At 48.4% G+C, this 17,506-nt stretch overlaps 1 protein-coding gene across 2 annotated transcripts in view; it reads left to right on the plus strand.

Moving 5' to 3' along the window:
• Positions 1–17,506, plus strand: part of DENND4C (DENN domain containing 4C) — a 1,503,495-nt gene that overhangs the window by 678,530 nt on the left and 807,459 nt on the right. For both annotated transcript variants that reach the window (XM_086951990.1, XM_086951991.1), the window contains exon 15: positions 6,974–7,009. In XM_086951990.1, coding sequence (XP_086808116.1) covers positions 6,974–7,009 — 36 coding nt within the window. The remainder of the gene's footprint in view (positions 1–6,973; positions 7,010–17,506) is intronic.

Below are 17,506 nucleotides of genomic sequence, written 5' to 3' on the forward strand. Positions count from 1 at the left end.
AGCTGGGAGGCGGGAGCGGCGTGGAGGGACGGGCTTATGAGGCACAACAAACAAAATGGCAGGAATACTAAAGCGAAACAGGGCGAGATTAGTGTGGGATGTCGCTAAGATGGAGGCACCGGCACAATCGGGTACAAAGGGTTAAGCGAGCAATGCGATCTAATGTGCAATAAGGCGCTACAATACCAGTTAGTCCTAAAATGCATATACAGGCAATGGGAGGCAGAAATGGTTTTGTGTCCTGCAAACCTTAGATGTCACGCCGGACTCAAACAACTGGCTTTTCAGGGGATGGCCAAGCCTCGCTTATGGACCGTCCCTTTGATGGCTCCAATCTCTTCGGAGACAAAGCGGACTCTGCACTAGAGCTTTCAAGGATGCTATGGCAAGGTCCTTGGCCCCATGCCATCCCCATTCCACCTTTCGCTCCTTTTGTGGCTATAGGCAGGACTTTCAGCCGCGTTCTTACCCCTCCAGCAAACACGTCACACAAGCTTTCCAACTCCTGTATGGCAGAGGACTCCGTACCGACAAACCTCCACGGTCAGGTGGCCAAGGATTGGGCCAGTCCACTGCTTCCAACACCCCCTGGCATCCACAGCCTCCTATCTTGTTTAGTTTGCCCTCCGACCATCATGGGCACCCAGTGGGCAGCAGGATACGCTATCACTTGCACCATTGGAGGTCAATACCATCTGACCTCTTGTTGGACCTGTCAGCCTTAGGGTGGTCTTCCCCTACATTTTTGCCCTTTTGCCTCCCATTTTTAACTTACATTTTGTCGGACTTAGGACTCTGGGTGCCTCACCACTGCTAAACAGTGTTGAGGTGCAGGTGCTCTCCCCTAAAACAATGTAACACTGGCATATCTGCCACAAGCCCCTGCCTGCTACTGCAGTAAGGCTTAACCCTCCTTAGGCTAACATTGGGAACCCCCCTTATGGGATAATTTCTGACAGGGACTTCAATAGTCTGCCATGTTTGGTCTTGTTGGACTCGGGGAACCTTTTCCAAGGATATATGGGGTTTGGGCCCCACTACTTTAGAAATCCCACTTTTAGAAGGTGGACCTGTTTCTGCCTACACTTAGTCTGGGCACTGTAGACTCCCCCCTCCCCTCTGCATACTGATAGCCTGCCTGGGTTGGGAGGTGGGAGTGGTGATTCACACCTTCTCCCCTGGAATGGGCAGAAACCAGCTGTCCTCTGCAACCTTAATGGCCCTGTTTTTCGGCACCGTGACAGCTAGGTCAGAGAAGGCAGGGAACATCCTAGAACTCACTGGACTCTTTTAGAAATCCCTGCCCCCAGACCTTTCCAGAGACTTCTACCACCTTCTAGCCACTAGACTGTTGGATATATAAGGGAGGGTCCTGCCTCACTTCTTTGTTACACTGCTGGACTATGGGGAATCTCTGCTGGAGTAGGGACTGCTGTGCCAGGAGGATTGCCACTTGTGAGGAGGCTGACTGCTCCCAGGAACTGCTGCCCCTACTTGTTGAGCTGCCTGCTGATCCTGCCCTGCTAGGGAGGACTGGAAAGAACACCCCCAGAGTGTCTCCACAATCTACATAAGAACTGCCTTTTTGGGACTGCACCCTTTGTGATTTAAAGGAAATTGCCTCTGTCCTTTTAGGCTACCTCTGCGCTTCTGAACAGCCACCGCCCCCTAAACCCTTTCCCTGCAGCACTGGGTCTGGGAAGTCCTTTTCATTTGACAGCCCCGGAATCACTGTCGCCGCCCGGGGGCCCTACCTGCACCACGAGGCACTGCGAGGGAGAAGCGCTGCGCAAGGACTGAAGCGATGTTGCAAAGGAGGACTGTGGGCCATATTTAAATTACCCCGGGGCGCTGAGCGCGAGTGTCTGCACTCCCTGGGAACTTAGGGAGCATTGTGGCCATCACTGCTGCAGACCCGAGTGGGCAAACTCAACCAAGGAGTTCCTGAAGACCCTGCGGCAGCCCGGACGAAAAGCACACCAGGGCTGCCTTGGAGACTCCCCCGATATCACTGCCATGGCCCGGGAGTCTCAGGAAGACTGTGCACAGCCCCTCTGACATCAGGGAGGGGCCGCACTGGAATTGGTTACCGGCGTGGGGCGTTGCCCGGCAACGGGTGCTCGTCCCGGCGTGAGACCACTCTGAGACCGGAAAGGACTTCCCCCGCTCCTCGGCTGTCCGAGCTCAACATGGACCAGTAGCCCCAGGGCAGAGAGGAATCCCTGGAGCCTCCGCGAGCTGGCAGCGGCGCCGCCTTTCCCCCAGGTAACAATTAGTACTTGCAAACCCGGCCGCTGTGTGGGCGAGTTACAGGATTGTGGGGAACTGTCTGCATTTCATCGCGGGCCGGCCGCTTCCCTGGAGTGTGGGTTTTGCATTGGCTTGGCTGTGGGACTTCTTCCAGAACTGACCTGCCCGGGAACTGCCTCCATTTGAACACTGGCCTAACAGGGACCATGTCTTTTTAGTTGCGGGTGGGCTCATTTGAACTCACTCTGTCCGGGACTGTGCTTGCCTGGCTTTGGAGGCATCTTCCTTTAAAAGTGTGGGAACTCCGTGATTAACGACATACTCAGGAGCGCATCACCGGGGGAGGCATTGGACAGTTAAAACACCACCCGACAAGATTAAAAGGGGCACGTATTCCTGACACGGCGGTCAAGCCTTAAATCTACCGCATTTGGGGAACTGTTTGCCTGCAAGGTCTGTCCTCTGAAAGATAGTCTGCACCCATATTAGAGACTGGTTCTAACCCCCCAGGAGTGAAGGAGGTCTCCCTGGTCCCACAAGTGCATTCCTGTGACAGTATCCCCAAGAGACATTTCATTGGAACCTTGTAACGGTGTACATTGAACTCCTGCCATGTTTTGGATCTTGCACAATCCCTAGAGAAAGATAATTTTACTTTCCTTATACGAAACTGGATCCATTCCTATTATTGATCTTGCCTGGAAACTGGGTTTATTCCTATTATTGATCTTGCCTGGAACCTACATTTATCTGATCATTGGTCTGCCTGAAACTGAGATAAAGATATTTTTATTTTTATAATTCATTGGTGTAGTGTATTTACTGGGTGCGTGTTTTACTGGGTACTGTTGGTGTGTGTTGCACAAATACTTTACACATTGCCTCTGAAATTAAGCTTTCTTGCTCTGTGCCAGGCTACCCTGTTGGAAGCTGTGGTCCCTACTTGGACTAGGGTGCGTACCCCTTCCAACTAGAGACCCCGGTTCTAACACCTCTGGACTCTCCAGATTGTCAGAAAGGGCTACTCCCTTTGCCAGAAAGGACTATCCTTCAACCCATTCCACCCACTTGCATCAAGCTGACGTAGGACCACATCTCTTTTCTCCCCCAGGAAGTGTCATCTCTCTTGACAAAGGGAGCCATAGAATCAGGCACAGGAGCATGGGTAAAGACTTTGATAGCCCTGAATCTCAAGCAACAAGAGGCAAGCCCTAGGAGATAACGTCAGTTGCAAGGCAGAGTCCATCTCTGTTCAGCAGGGTCCGAGAGCAGCAGGGCAGCTCCAGATCAACAGACCTTTTGAAAGAGTCCAGTTGTAGGTCCAGAAGTGTCTGATTTGATGGGGTCCGAGACCCAGTACTTATACCCAGTTGTGCCTTTGAAGTGAGGATGACTTCAAAGAAGGCTCTTTGAAAGTGCACAGAGGTCCTTTCTTCCCAGCCCTGGCCAAAGATTAACAGTAGGGGGTGGTAATCACCTTTTGTGTGTGGACAGGCCACTACCTATTCAAGTGCAAGTGTCAGCTCCACCTTCTCTTTCCTGCCTAGGAAGAGCCATGAGAATGCAGATGAGTGCTCAGACACACCTAACCTTCCTGTGTTTTTGGCTGTCTAGAGGGAATGCACAACGTGTAGCTGTCACCCTCCCTAGATGTGTATTGGAGACGCACTGCAGGAACATAGAGCTGTAAGAGCAGAGTAATGTCCACTTTCTAAAAGTGGTATTTCTAAAATAGAAATGTTAAACCCAACTTCAGTAAAGAGGATTTATCATTACCATTCTAAGACATAACCATGACCCAGCTACTCCTTTCTAATCAGGAATTACAGCTTTAAATTGTATTAAGGGATTCCCAATGTTAACCTATAAGAGTAGGTGGCTTGCAGTAGTGAAAAATTAATTTGGGTTTTTGTCACTACCTGGACAATGCAAAACTTAAGAGTGCAGTCCTACCTTTTACTTGCACATCACCCTGCTCAATGGGCTACCTTAGGGGTGACTTGTGTAATACAAGAGAAGTTTACGGCTTGGCAAAGGCATTTAAATACCAAGTCGAAGTGACAGTAAACTGCACACACATGCCCTGCAGTTGCAGGCCTGAGACCGGTTTGAAAGGCTGCTTGTGTGGGTGGCACGATCAGTGTTTGCAGCCTCACTATTAGCATTGAATTTACAGGCCCTGGGTATATGGTATACCACTTTACAAAGGACTTACAAGTAAATTAAATATGTCCATTTACCAATGTTGCCTTGTTTAGGAGAGAAGCACATGCACATTTGCACTGGTCAGCAGATGTAGAGTGCTCAGAATCCTAAGGCCAACAAATTAAATTGGCATAATGAGGAGGAGGAAGGCAAGCCATTTGGTGTGACCCTTTAGAGAGTACCATTTCCCAACACTTGTGTTGCGTTCTGTATCCGTTCAGCTCATCGCCTTCAAAAGGGTAAGAAAAATATACAGGATAAGAGCGATGTTAGTTGAGTTTCATTCTGCTCTTTATTAAGTAATGCTTGGTGAAGAATTGGCCGGAGTGTAATACAATCATCTACAATCATCTGCTCCGCAGCAAGTCTTGGTAATTCTTCCAGGGCTTGGATGGCAGAATTAGCAACCGGAATCAAATGAGGGTACACATGCAGAATTGCCAGCAATGATCGTATTGTCGACGCTGTTGCATATGCAAAGTAAAGCTACCTGTGAAAGGATTCAGTGGACAAGCATGGCATAGTGCTGGATGGAACCTGTCCTGTTGAGTGCAGCCCTTGCATAGGGACCCTACTGCGTCAATTATGTCTTCCATTTGGACTTTTAATGTGGCTGATATTCTTCACGGTAAGCTGCCTACCTGACTGATGAATGACAGGGTTGAACCCCCTTTTCAGAGATGACCACAACGAGGACGCCGGAGACACGAAGGCGAGCAGTTCCGTGAGACCAGAGAATCCGAAGACGCCGGAGACACGAAGGCGATGAGTTCCGTGAGACGAAACAAGAAAAAGCAGATTGGAAGTAAAGTAAAAGATTATTTAAAAAACAAGATAATCCATCCACGGCTAAGTCACAAGCGAAGAAATACAACCCAGGTTCCCCTCACAGTGGACAACGCTGCATTGAGGGTGAGAATAGAAAAACATACCCACCGTCAACAAGAAGGCAGATGGAAAATTTGTCCTACAATTCATTAAATAGAGCCCTGAAGAAGACCTTAACAAAATCAAGAGTGAAGGTCCTACATCGACAAGATCGAAACGCGTCGGCGATATAATATTGGTCATACATATATAATTGAATGTTAAAAAGAGTTACGAATATCAGGTGGAAAAAAGACACATTCCCCGATATATGTACTAAGAACTAAAACCATAAGATACAGTTGTTGACTGCATTTTTCAAGGACCACGAATTATATATGTGGATATGATCAAGTAAATGGGTGATCTTGACAACCTTAATTAAGTAGGACTGTTTGTTTGTATATACATGAAGAAAGTTATGATCGAGAAAATGTGCGATCTTGCAAATCTTAACTAACTAGGATTTTGTGTTTGTATATTCAAAAGTTGATTTCATATCAAAACAGTGACAACAAACAGATGTAGATAGATGTACAGTATGAGTAATATGATGTAAATATTGTCAATGTATTGTATATAAGGTAAAAAAGGAAAGTTGGTGTGTGCTATAAAAATATAAAGTAAAAAAAGAAGAAAAAATACATTTGAATACACAGAGTCAATAAAAGGGACTTAATAATTGTTTAATTTATGGTGTCAGGGGTAACCCTTTTTGAAATAACTGTATACTTGATTCAAGCCCCTGTTCTCCTAAAAGAATCATCCCCTTTATATAGAACCACAACATTGGGTGTGACATCAGCTCTGTCACAACTTCTTACATTGTTTTAGGTAACTTGAATCTATTGAGTTTGTGTCAGTGATGCAGATATAGGTCCATATTGCAGTAGTCTGGAAGGGCAAAATTCAAACTACCATCTAGAAGTATGTGAAGGTTTACCACAGAAGGATGCCTCTTGGTACTGTCCGTTGCAAGGTACATACTCAAATTACCTAGTTTGTAGATCTGTTTGATTAAAGTTTAAGTACAATAGACCTATCTCCCAGGGTCTTCTCTGAAATGATTGTGTTGCATCACACCATTGATATAAATAAAAAACGAAATCTAGTTTGACTATATTTGTACACTTATCACATATATGCACAAAATGCTAGCACAGTGTTATTCATTATCTACTTTGTAAGTTAAACACATCGGATTCAACAGTTGTGTAAGACATTTGCTGACTTGCTAAAGATGAGTACAAGTATCACCTATAGCACTTAAAACAACAAACCCAGCAAAGCGATCTTATTGGTAAAGAATGTGATTTATTTGTCTTGTTGGGCAGACTCTGATGTAAGAATAGTTGAAAAGTGTTTTTGTGAGATCAAACATACATACCATGTATAGACTTTTGCAAGTCAGAACACCAGTGTTTAGTTCCTTGTTTTGATGCCTCAAAATAACTGGACAACTTTTCATTCATCATTGGTCTTGACAGCAACACCAGAGTCGAGATAAGTTGTGACATCATTAGGTGGGCAAATACGGTTTGTTGCATGAAAACATTTTCATAAAACAATGATCACATTATTGTCAGAACCTTCTTAAGTTAAAAATGTTATAGCTGCTATAGTAATACATGTTTTTCCTTGTATTTTGTAGCTATATCCAGAAAAAGGAATGGAGAAGGGCGAAAAGGTATTTTTTTAAGTTTATTTGTAATTATAGTATTCAGATTAGAATGTGTCTGATATAAACTCTACATTTCAATTAACTTTAAATCATAATAACTGAACAGTCCTGCCCTCTTTGAAACTCGTAATTTCTTTGTCTTATTTCGGAAAGGCACATGTGACACACGTATTAAATGTTTGCAGCCTTAAAACAGGCTACATTCCGAAGTATATTGAAATACTTATAAAATTAGAAGAAAAAAGTCTCAAGCCTTAAAAGTCGCTGGAAATAATTAAAAAGTAACCTTTTAAAAACGTCCTCACAAACTCTTATTACTTCTTTATTAAGTAAGAGATAGGAAAATATATGGCAATGGAGCTGTATTGGTTTCAGCATTGAAAACAATAAGAATAGGACACTGCACCTTTAAGGGTCCCTCGACTTCCAGTGTCCTATCATATCATGCAGGTTGCCGCTTACTCTATTCCTTTTTCGGGCTCCAGCTGACAGGATCCTGGAGCCGTTTTTTTTTTTGTTTTTTTTTTATTCACTGTGTAGTACAAGCACTAAGGTCCTGAGGAATTGCTAGATTAGCAAGAAACATGTCGACCTAAACTGAGGGTTGTAGATATCTTCGCCGCATACACCCGTGGCGTCTATCTCCCCTCCCACTATTTTTAACCAAGGGAGTTAGCCACATTAATAAAGTTCCTTGTGGACTAACCCATCTTTTTTAACCACCACCTATCCACGACTACACATTCATTTGCCCTCTCACACGCATGCACCATATGGCTGGAACAAAAATCTACGCTAAAGAGCCCCTTCGCGGGTGCCCGTCAGACATTGCAACGCCAGTCTGACGAGGAGCAGGACCCATATGATGAAGCATGACACCTAGCTTGCTGGGTGTGTGAGGGTTCTAGTTCCCAAGAGGGAATTCCCCTCCCTTTTCCCTCTTGGTTATTTCTCTTCTACACCACACACACTTCCCTTCCCACCCAGTCCTTCCGGGGAACTTTGTGTATCTTCTTTGTTGCTAGGATCCTGGAGCAGAACTTCTTTTTTTATGTTTTTTATTCCAGAGATTTTGTTTACTCTTCTCTCACAAAGTGATTTACTCCATGTCCTTTAAGGGCATAGGGTATTGTCTGATAATTTCCTGACAGGAAATGAATCTATTCTATTGACATTTCTCTTTTTTGCGAAATTTCCACAATGTGACAGAAAACTTTCAGAAACAGACCCGCAGAAGATCCGCATCCTCTGTTTGCCAGACTCTCATGAAGTGTCGCTACTGCAAGACCCGCTCAGGCGAACATTGAGAGAGAGGCAGAGAGAAGATTCTCCTCCATTGCCAAGAGGAGCATAACAGAAGGCAAGATTCTCTACCTGGTGAGACTTCTGAAGGACGGGAAGAAATTGTTGCCTCCACCAGTGCCCCTATGTCACCCTCTGAGGACTCCAGCAGAGGGAGATCCAAAAGGAGATCTGTAGAAAAATTACAATCCTGATTGATGTTGAGGACATGGATGTCGAGAAAAGGTACAGCACCTACTTGCTCGCTGTCAAGAATTGGGTTTACATCAATAATCTACATGATGTAGAGAAAGAGACCACTGTCGACTTAGGGAGATTCTTTGATTTCAGGATACCATGCATCATTGAGAACCTCAATATCGAGAAATCGTTTGACGTCAAGACATTATAGAACTTCTCTGACCAAGACAGTGTATTGGCCTTCACGGATGAAAGCGGGCAAACGCCCATCGGAGTCGTACTCTGAGCCTATGCTCCATCCAGACTGACTTCTCCAGTCACCATTCCTGATTCAGAAACACCTCCTCTGGCTCCAACAGAATCTAACCTTGACCACCACTATCTCCGCCTTCACCACATCCAATAATTCCAGCAGTAATTCCACTGCCAAATCTTCCAGTCACGCCTTGGCCACCACTGTCTCCTGACCAGTGGCACCTACACCAAGGCACCCTAGATCTCGCTTCCATCACACCAAATCTAGGTCAAGATCAAGATCCCACCATCGATCTTCCAGATGATTACACTCGGGGCAGAGAAGGCATTTTTCATCCAGATCAGATCCTCATGGTCTCATCATACCACTTCCAGACTATACTCACTATCTTCAACAGGTTCACCTCCAGTGAGAAGATCTCCTGTGGATGATATAAACATCTTCCAGTAAGTACTTATTAGAGATGCAAACAAATTAAATATTCATTTACTGAAACCACAACACCCATGTCAGTAATTTTGTAGGCACTCCATTAAAGCTCTGCATCTAGGCCAATACTTCCTTTAGTTCCAGGTCTCTTAGAAGCTGCTATAGAACTTTTCATGACACCGGCTGCTGTAAAGACTGCACCATAGCGGCTACCAGAAAACTACAGAACACCGATTCAGGATCAGTCCTTTCTTTAATCAGATCCTACTTCAGACTCTGTCATTGTCTCAGCCACTTGAAAATTACACGCCACAGCTCTGTCATCTACTGTTCCTCCTGACAAGGAAAGCAAAAATTTGGATTGAGTGAGAAGAAGTCTGTGGAACCTCTGCTGTTTCTAAGAAAGCTGCTAGCGCAACAACTCTTTTAAGGCGTTATGATAGGTCTTTTCGGATTCTATTAAACATTCTTGAGAGATCTTTCCAGAGATAAATGCCAGGACTTCCAATTAATTATCAATTAAGGTATGATGGTGTCTAATCGTGCCAACAGTTCTGCAGCTGATTCCTTCATACTGGCAGTACATGGCTTCTGTCATGGTCTAGCACTTTGGCGTTCTTCTTGCTTCAGACTCACATGCTTGAAACTCAATGCCAAAATCTGAACCTACAGTTTTTAGGAAACTCCTTATTCAGTTTGCTTGCTGACAATGTGAGGTCTTGTATAAAATCCAAACTTGACACTCTAAAAGCTTAAAGACTGATTAGAGCAAAGGCATGAATATAGGGGACATTTATATAGGCCCTGTGACTACTGATACTTCCACCAGAGGGTTTAAACCCCTCATTGGCTTCATGGGCAACAAAAGCAATCTCAACAACCACGGAGACATCCGCAACACTGCTGTCAGTCAAGGGGCGGAGGAGATCAGTAAAGCCACTGAACCAGCCAATGGCAAACAATGAGCCTTCTCTTCTCCCTCCTGAGTTATCCACTCCAGTAAGTGGAAGCACCTTCGCTACAAGAGTGGCAAAAAATAATCACTGACAACTGGGTTCTGAATATTGTAGAACATTGATACGGTCTCAGATTCAAGTGTCCTCCACCTTCCATTCCACTGAAGAAACCATCCCTTTTCCAATGGTAAAAACTGCTACAAGAAGTCTCCATCCTCTTGCAGAAACACACAGTGGAAAAGGTCCCCCCTTATCGGAAATTAATGGGAGCTTATTTTCGTTACTTCCTGGTTAAAAAAAAAAGGACCAAAATAAGCCCATTTTAGACTTCAAGAAAGCAAACAAGTAGGTTTGCAAAGAACAATTAAGTGTTGGCTCTTCATCAAATCAATCCTCTACTCCATCAGGGGGGATTGGCCATGTTCAATAGATATGCAAGATGCCTAGTTTTATACCCTGATAGCCAAGAAAATCAAGTTCCTGAGGTTGACCTTAGGGAGGGGCCATCCAATACAAGGTCCTTCCTTTCGGTCTCAAATCTGCACCAGACTTCAAATGTATTTCGGTTGTAGCATCTCACCTCAGAAGAATCTCAATTTTAGTCTGTCCTTATGTAGACAATTGGCTCATCAAGGCATCTTCCTACCAACAAGCAAGTCAACATTATCATCTAGCTGTTATCACTCTCAATCAACTAGGTCTGCATGTGAACCGTAAGAACCCTAGTGACGTATGTCTCCCTTACAGGTTGCAGTGCTCATATGAACCATTCAAAACTACAAGACACGTTGTCTCAAAAGGAACATTCTTACCACATCAACCATCTGGAGCTGAGGGCAGTACATCTAGCCCTAAAGGCTTTTCTCTCGTCATTCAGGATGAATTCTCCCTGTTCGGATGATCAGATAATGGAAGGTTGCTGTACTGAACAAGCAGGGAGGAAATGAAATCCAGACCTCTGTCACTGGAAGCTCAAACAATCTGGAGACGGCTTAAATCTAGGACTACAGAGGTCCATCTAGCAGGAATCCAGAATGCTCAGACAGACACTCTCAGCAGAACCTTTACTTACTTTGCAACATCTTTTGCAACTGGGGTTTTCCTCAAATATATCCTTTTCGCATGCGGAGGAAACCAGAAGGGCTCTAGCTACGCCTCAAGGTTTTACCAACCAGATCCTCTATACGTTTTTCCTCCAGTTCTGCTGCCGCCAGCAGTGATCATCAACCTGTCACACTTAATGGCCAGAATGATTCTCATTGCTTTGGAGTGGTCCCAACAGTGGTGGTTAATGGATCTCCTTCACCTCTCAGAGCATCCATAGAGGAGGCTGTCTTGCAAACCACACTTTCTTCTGAAGTACAGAGGCCAGATTCAACATACAACCTTCACAAATCTCCTATTCAAGAATACCTGTGGTAAGGATTTTCTGGAGGGGCATCAAGATATATCCTCCTCTAAGGAGACCTTCCCCTCCATGCGAGTTAAATATTGTCCTTTCTTGCGTTATAGGTCCTCCCTTCAAACCAGTTCAAAAGGCCTCTCTCACTCCAGCACCTATCATGGAAGGCTTCCTTCTTGGTCACCATAACTTCTTTTTGTAGAGTTAACAAGATACATGCCCTATGTTCCGATGAACCTTACACAATATTGCATAGCAAAGGGGGGTGCTAAAGACCCATCCTAATGTCTCTGTAAAGTAATCTCATATTTTCATATAAATCCGTTTATTTATTTATACTACATTTATTTTGAATCCCTCTTCTCCTGCAGAGAGATCTCTCCATATTCTAATAGGAGTATGCGGACATTTTATCTACATAGGACAACATTTTAAGTAAGTCAAAGCAGCATTTTGTGAATTATGGTTATTTTTTTTCCAGAGTTAAACAGGCGCTGCTATATTACTTAGAGCAAGAGACAACGGTCCTTGACAAGGAAGAATAACACTTTCAATAATTATAGGCCACAATATGCACTATAATAAACAAGAAGTCCAGTGGAACTTCCGAAGACGTCTCGGTGCACGGCGCTGTGCACCGAGACGTCTTCGGAAGTTCCACCGCGAACTTCAGGAGCCCTATTACAGACTACCGCGCTCCGTAGCAAGGTTCGGAATCACAGATTCCGTAGGTACCATTACCGGATTCTGCATCCTTGACTACTCTCAACAACCGGCAATTGTTTCACCGGCTGCGCGCTGTTAACATTGGTCCTTTAGCCCCAGCGCTTCCCGGATAATCTATACCGCGAGGCTCCCCGCAGGCATCACAATCCACAACCAGCCCTCCAACCAACTACCTACGTTGTTTTTCAACCCTTCCAGGCAACGTGGTGACTGTTATATTGCGAGGCACCACACGCCTAACCCTTATGTCAGCCCACTTGAATCATCAACCCGACCCCTTCTAGGCTCCACAATTGGAAGCCCGACAACCCTCTAATCTGGAATTCCACCGCGCCTAGGCTTTTAAATTCAGGCAAACAATGAATGTCCTGATGATGATCCACTATTAATAACTGGATCGAAACGCCGTCGACATAATATGTGGTCTAAACACTAGTTCACTATCATTTTTTTTTTTTTTTTTTTAAAGACGTTTATTAATGTTCAAAGGTACAGTACACATAGCGAAGCCTACAACCCTGCGGGCCGGCTGCAAATGAACGGTGAATCGTGGGGGTGTGGGCCATCATAGAAAGGGCATGTCATTGCGTCCCTTGTGTCCCCGGTGTGCTAGGACATAGAGAAGATAGTCACATTTTCTTAAGTCAAGAAAGGAAAAGTCCATAAATGACGCCTTATTTTTCATTTTTTTCTAGAACTGAGCCATAAAATCGGCAAACTAAACAAAACAGTTCGTATCGGTATGTCCCAATGTTCCTATCGCGGTTTCCCCACTCGAAGTCCGTCCCACTGGCACGGTGTTAGTAGGTGCCACCTCTGAACGGTGTGTTGTTTGCCGATGCTGTTGCAGTGCAGCCGGAGGTCAGAGGTGTGCGTGCGCAAGTGTGTCTGAACCTGGAGTGGGACGGCCCCTGCGGGCCATGGTGTGTCATCGGTCGCCGGCCTTGTTAGTGGAGCATGTGGCATTCAGGTGGAGGAGCCTCGCTGTCGGTGTGGCTATCAGCGTCTACGCCAGCAGTCGCCATCTGTAGTGCCGTCAGTGGCTTCTGCCCACTTCAACACGAGGGGTCAAAGAGGCCACCGTCTGTGAGCAGGGGTCCGATACCGCAAACTGGTAAACATATATGTGATAGTGGGTGGGGGTGGGGGGTGGGGGGGGAAGGAGTGTGCTTGCGGGGGCGATGTCAGCGACTTTGTGCTTGGGGCGCGCTGCTGGGCAATGGCCACTGATGGGCGCCTGCGTGGGCGTTGGGTCGTGTCCGAGGTTTACGCGCTGGCTGTTTCTCGTCTGTGTCAGGGGGGGGCGCCGCTTGCGATGATTCCTGCGATACAGCATTAGCCTCTGTGACCCACCTCCGGCTTCACCCAATCTACGTGAGCCCCCTGACAGTGCCCTCCCCCTTCAGGGACCCCAGGATACCATCCCAGAGCTGAGCTATCGGGAACTGCCGCAGGCCCGCTGTTTCTTCCCGGTGGAGCGCCGTGCCTTCCGCCCCTGCCCAGTTTGTAAAGGATGCGAACCAGTGTTTTGGGGTAGGCGGTTCCCGCCGTTTCCAGTGTCGCGTAATCAGCCGTTTGGCCGTAACGAGGCCCAGATCCCAGAACCGTGCCTGCGTTTTGTTCAGCTTGGTTCTTTTATAGAGGCCGAGAATGCACGCCTCCCACGTGTCCGGCAGGCCCGGGCCCGTGCTGTGATTCAGGAGTGAGGTCACCTCCCCCCAGTACGTGGTCAGGGTTGGGCAGTGCCAAAGCATGTGCAGGATATCTGCGCCTAACAGGTCGCATCTGGGACAAACGGCAGTGTCGATCGCGAAGTATCTGTTTATTCTATCTGGCGTTAGGTATGCCTGGTGCAATATGTACAGTTGGATGACACGGAAGCGGGAATTGCGGGGGATGTTCACGGGGCTAGCTAGTATTAGGTTCCACTCCTTGTCTGTCCAATCCCTCCCACGATGCGCCGCCCATTTAGCCCTAATCTGCTGCGTGGGTTTTTGCGTGTGGATGAGAAGCGCCTGCGCTAACCAATGCGTGATGTGCGAGCCTCTGCCCATTACATGTAGATATTGGACCAGGTGGTGCATCGGCGGTTCATCCTGGATGTCACCCCAGGAGTCAGTGTATGCCCGCAGTACCGACGCATGGAGTAGGAACTGCCCGGCCGGGAGTCCCGTGGTGTCAGATAACTCCGCAAATGAGAGCAGGGCCCCGTCAACATACAGGTCACCCATGGTCTCTACTCCAGCCGTGACCCAGTGGTCCAGATTGCGCTGCGTAACCGTCCCGCTCCTCCTGGGGGTGCCCAGCAGGGGGAGGGCAGGAGCATATGGTCTGGTGTTTTGCGTCAGCTTCAGGCTGCGGAGAAAACATTTGCGGGCCACGGCCACGTGCATGGGCAGGGGACGGGGTCCCTTGGTCAATGGGTGAAACAGGGCGCAGGTCTGGGGATGCGTCCACTGGTAGTCCGCAGTGGCCGTATCGTCCAGATGTGCATCGCTGAGCCAGTACGTCACCCATTGGAGCTGTGCGGCCAGGTAATACAGCTCCATGTTGGGGACAGCCAGTCCTCCCTCCGCGGTCGGGGAGTACAGTTTAGCCAGCGCCACTCGAGGTCGCCCCGTGTTCCAGATCAAGCCACGAAGCATTGATTCCAGATCGCGGAATATCCGCGTGGGGACATACGTGGGGATATTCGCGAAGTAGTATAGCAGCCTAGGGAGCGCTATCATTTTAGTAAGAGCTATGCGGCTGGGCACGTTCAGCTGAAGGGTTTTCCAGAAGGACATCTGAGCTCGCAGAGAAGAAATGGCGCGCACCAGGTTGCCCTCCAGTAAGTCCTGTGGGTCTCTATAGATGTGCAGTCCTAGGTATTTAAACGTGGTCGGGTACCAAGCAAGCCTGGCCCCTCCAAGATGCACATCGCATTCCTCCTGATCACGGCTAAACGAGTATGCCCCGGACTTGGCCCAGTTGACCCTGAGGCCCGAGACCTCTGCGAAGGTCTGGAAGACGTCCGACAGCTCGGCTGGCACCGCGGTGAGGTCCCGCACATAAAGCAGCAGGTCGTCTGCGTAGAGTGAGACTATGTGCGTTCCGTCAGCCAATGGGATCCCCCATTCCGCTCCTCTGTCCCGTAGCAGAGCTGCTAGTGGCTCAATGGCTAAGGAGAAGAGGAGGGGGGACAGGGGGCAACCTTGCCTGGTGCCTCTACGCACCCCGATCTTCTCCGACAGCAGGCTTCCCGTCCTCACTCGGACACTGGGTCTCTGGTAGAGCAGACCGACCATGTCAGCAAATGCATCTCCCACCTCAAATCTGTCCAGCACGGCTCCCAGGTATGGCCATTCTACCGAATCGAAGGCCTTCTCCAGGTCCAGGACCAGGCACCCCGATCTAGGCCAATGCGTCAGAGCCGCTTCCTGAATCCGGAAGAGGCGGCGTAGATTACGAGACGTGCTCCGCGCCGGCATGAAGCCATTTTGATCGGCGTGTACCAGAGTTGGTGCCTCCAGGGCTAGGCGGCGGGCCAGGAGTGAGGTGAAAATTTTATAATCTGTATTTAGCATGGCCAACGGCCTATAGGACCCCATGAGTGCGCCATCTCTGCCCGGCTTCAGCAGCGAGACCAAGTTTGCCTCGTTAAGCGAGTCTGGGAGTGCTGATTCTTCCATTGCTGTATTGTACAACTTGAGCAATTCCGGAACCAGCGTGTCTGAACACGCCTTAAAAAATTCGGCGGGCAGTCCATCCGGGCCAGGTGACTTGCCGTTGGACAGTGCGAAGATGGCCTCGCGTATTTCGTCCGCGGAGAATGGCGCCCCCAGGGCGTCCTGCTGTGAGCCTATAAGGGAGGGCAGCGGGATGTCCGACAGGTATTCTGCTATGTAGGCCGCAGTTACTCTCAGTTGCGACTTGTATAGGGCCCGGTAGTGTCCCACAAACGCCTGGTGTATCCTATTTTGGGTGTACACTAGTTCTCCCTCAGCCGTGCGGATGACGGAGACCGGCTCCGTGCGTTCCTCCTGCCTGACTAACCAGGCCAATAGCCTACCGGGCTTGTCACCGTGCTGGTGCACTCGCGCCGAATGGGCCGCAAAGTTGACGTGCCGCAGCCGTTCCAGTAGCGTTTCGTGTTCCGCCCGGGCCGCCTGCAGCCGGTCACCTGCACCCCCCACCGCCTCCTGCTCCCCGCCGAGTAGGTCCGCCTCCACCCTGCGCAAGTCCTCCTCCAACTTCCACTGTATGCTCCCGTGAGTGCTCAAGCAATGTCCCCGTACCACCACCTTGAATGCGTCCCACTCTACTCTCGGGGAGGATGCTGTATCTGAATTGTCTTCGAAGTATTGCGCTACGCTGGCCTGCAGGGAATCTCTGAAGGGGGCATCTAGCAGTAATGCAGGTTGCAGTCGCCACGTGGGGATTGGCGGGCGCGGGCGTTCCCAGGCCATGTGCAGTGTATGGGGGTTGTGGTCGGAGTGTGTCCTACCCAGGTATTGTGAGTCAGTGATATGGGGCAACATGTCCGCTGACACCATGTATCTGTCGAGGCGAACATGTAATGCATGTGCTCCCGAGAAGTATGAGTACACCCTAGCGTTCGGATTGTGCGCACGCCATGCATCTTTCAGACCCCACTGCGTCGCCCACTGTGTGAGTGTCCTCGTGGCCCCCTGGGATGTCGCCTCTGGCCTCGGCGGGACCGAACGGTCCAGCACTGGGTCTAGTACCGCGTTATAGTCGCCCCCCAGGATCCATGGGACGCCGTGCCAGGGCGCTAATTTCCCTGAGATACGCGCCAGGAAGGTGCCCTGATCCGTGTTTGGAGCGTAAATGGACGCCAGGACCACTGGTTGCCCGTCTATGCGCCCCTTCACCAGGACATACCTCCCCTCCGCATCTATGTGTACTTCCGACATTACGAAGGGGGTTCCCGGCTTTACCCATAGCAGTGCCCCGCGGGCGTACGAGGAGTATTCAGTGGCATACAGTTGTCCCCTCCATCTCCGCCTCAGCGCTGTCACCTCCGCCCCACTCAGGTGTGTTTCCTGCAATAGCGCGACCTGCACGCTCTGCCTCTTCAAGTAGGAGTAGATTTGGTACCTGCGCGCGGGTTTGTGCATACCTCTAATGTTCCACGTGCATATTTTTATGGCAGACATTTCAGCAATACACATTCCCCCCTGACCCTCCCAGTAGCAGCGGCATCACCAAAGGCCCCCGCAGTGGCTCCCCCAGCTCTTCCGTTCCCACCC

Source organism: Lissotriton vulgaris, unplaced genomic scaffold (assembly GCF_964263255.1).
Source record: "Lissotriton vulgaris unplaced genomic scaffold, aLisVul1.2 SCAFFOLD_247, whole genome shotgun sequence".
Classification (NCBI taxonomy): Eukaryota; Metazoa; Chordata; class Amphibia; order Caudata; family Salamandridae; genus Lissotriton; species Lissotriton vulgaris.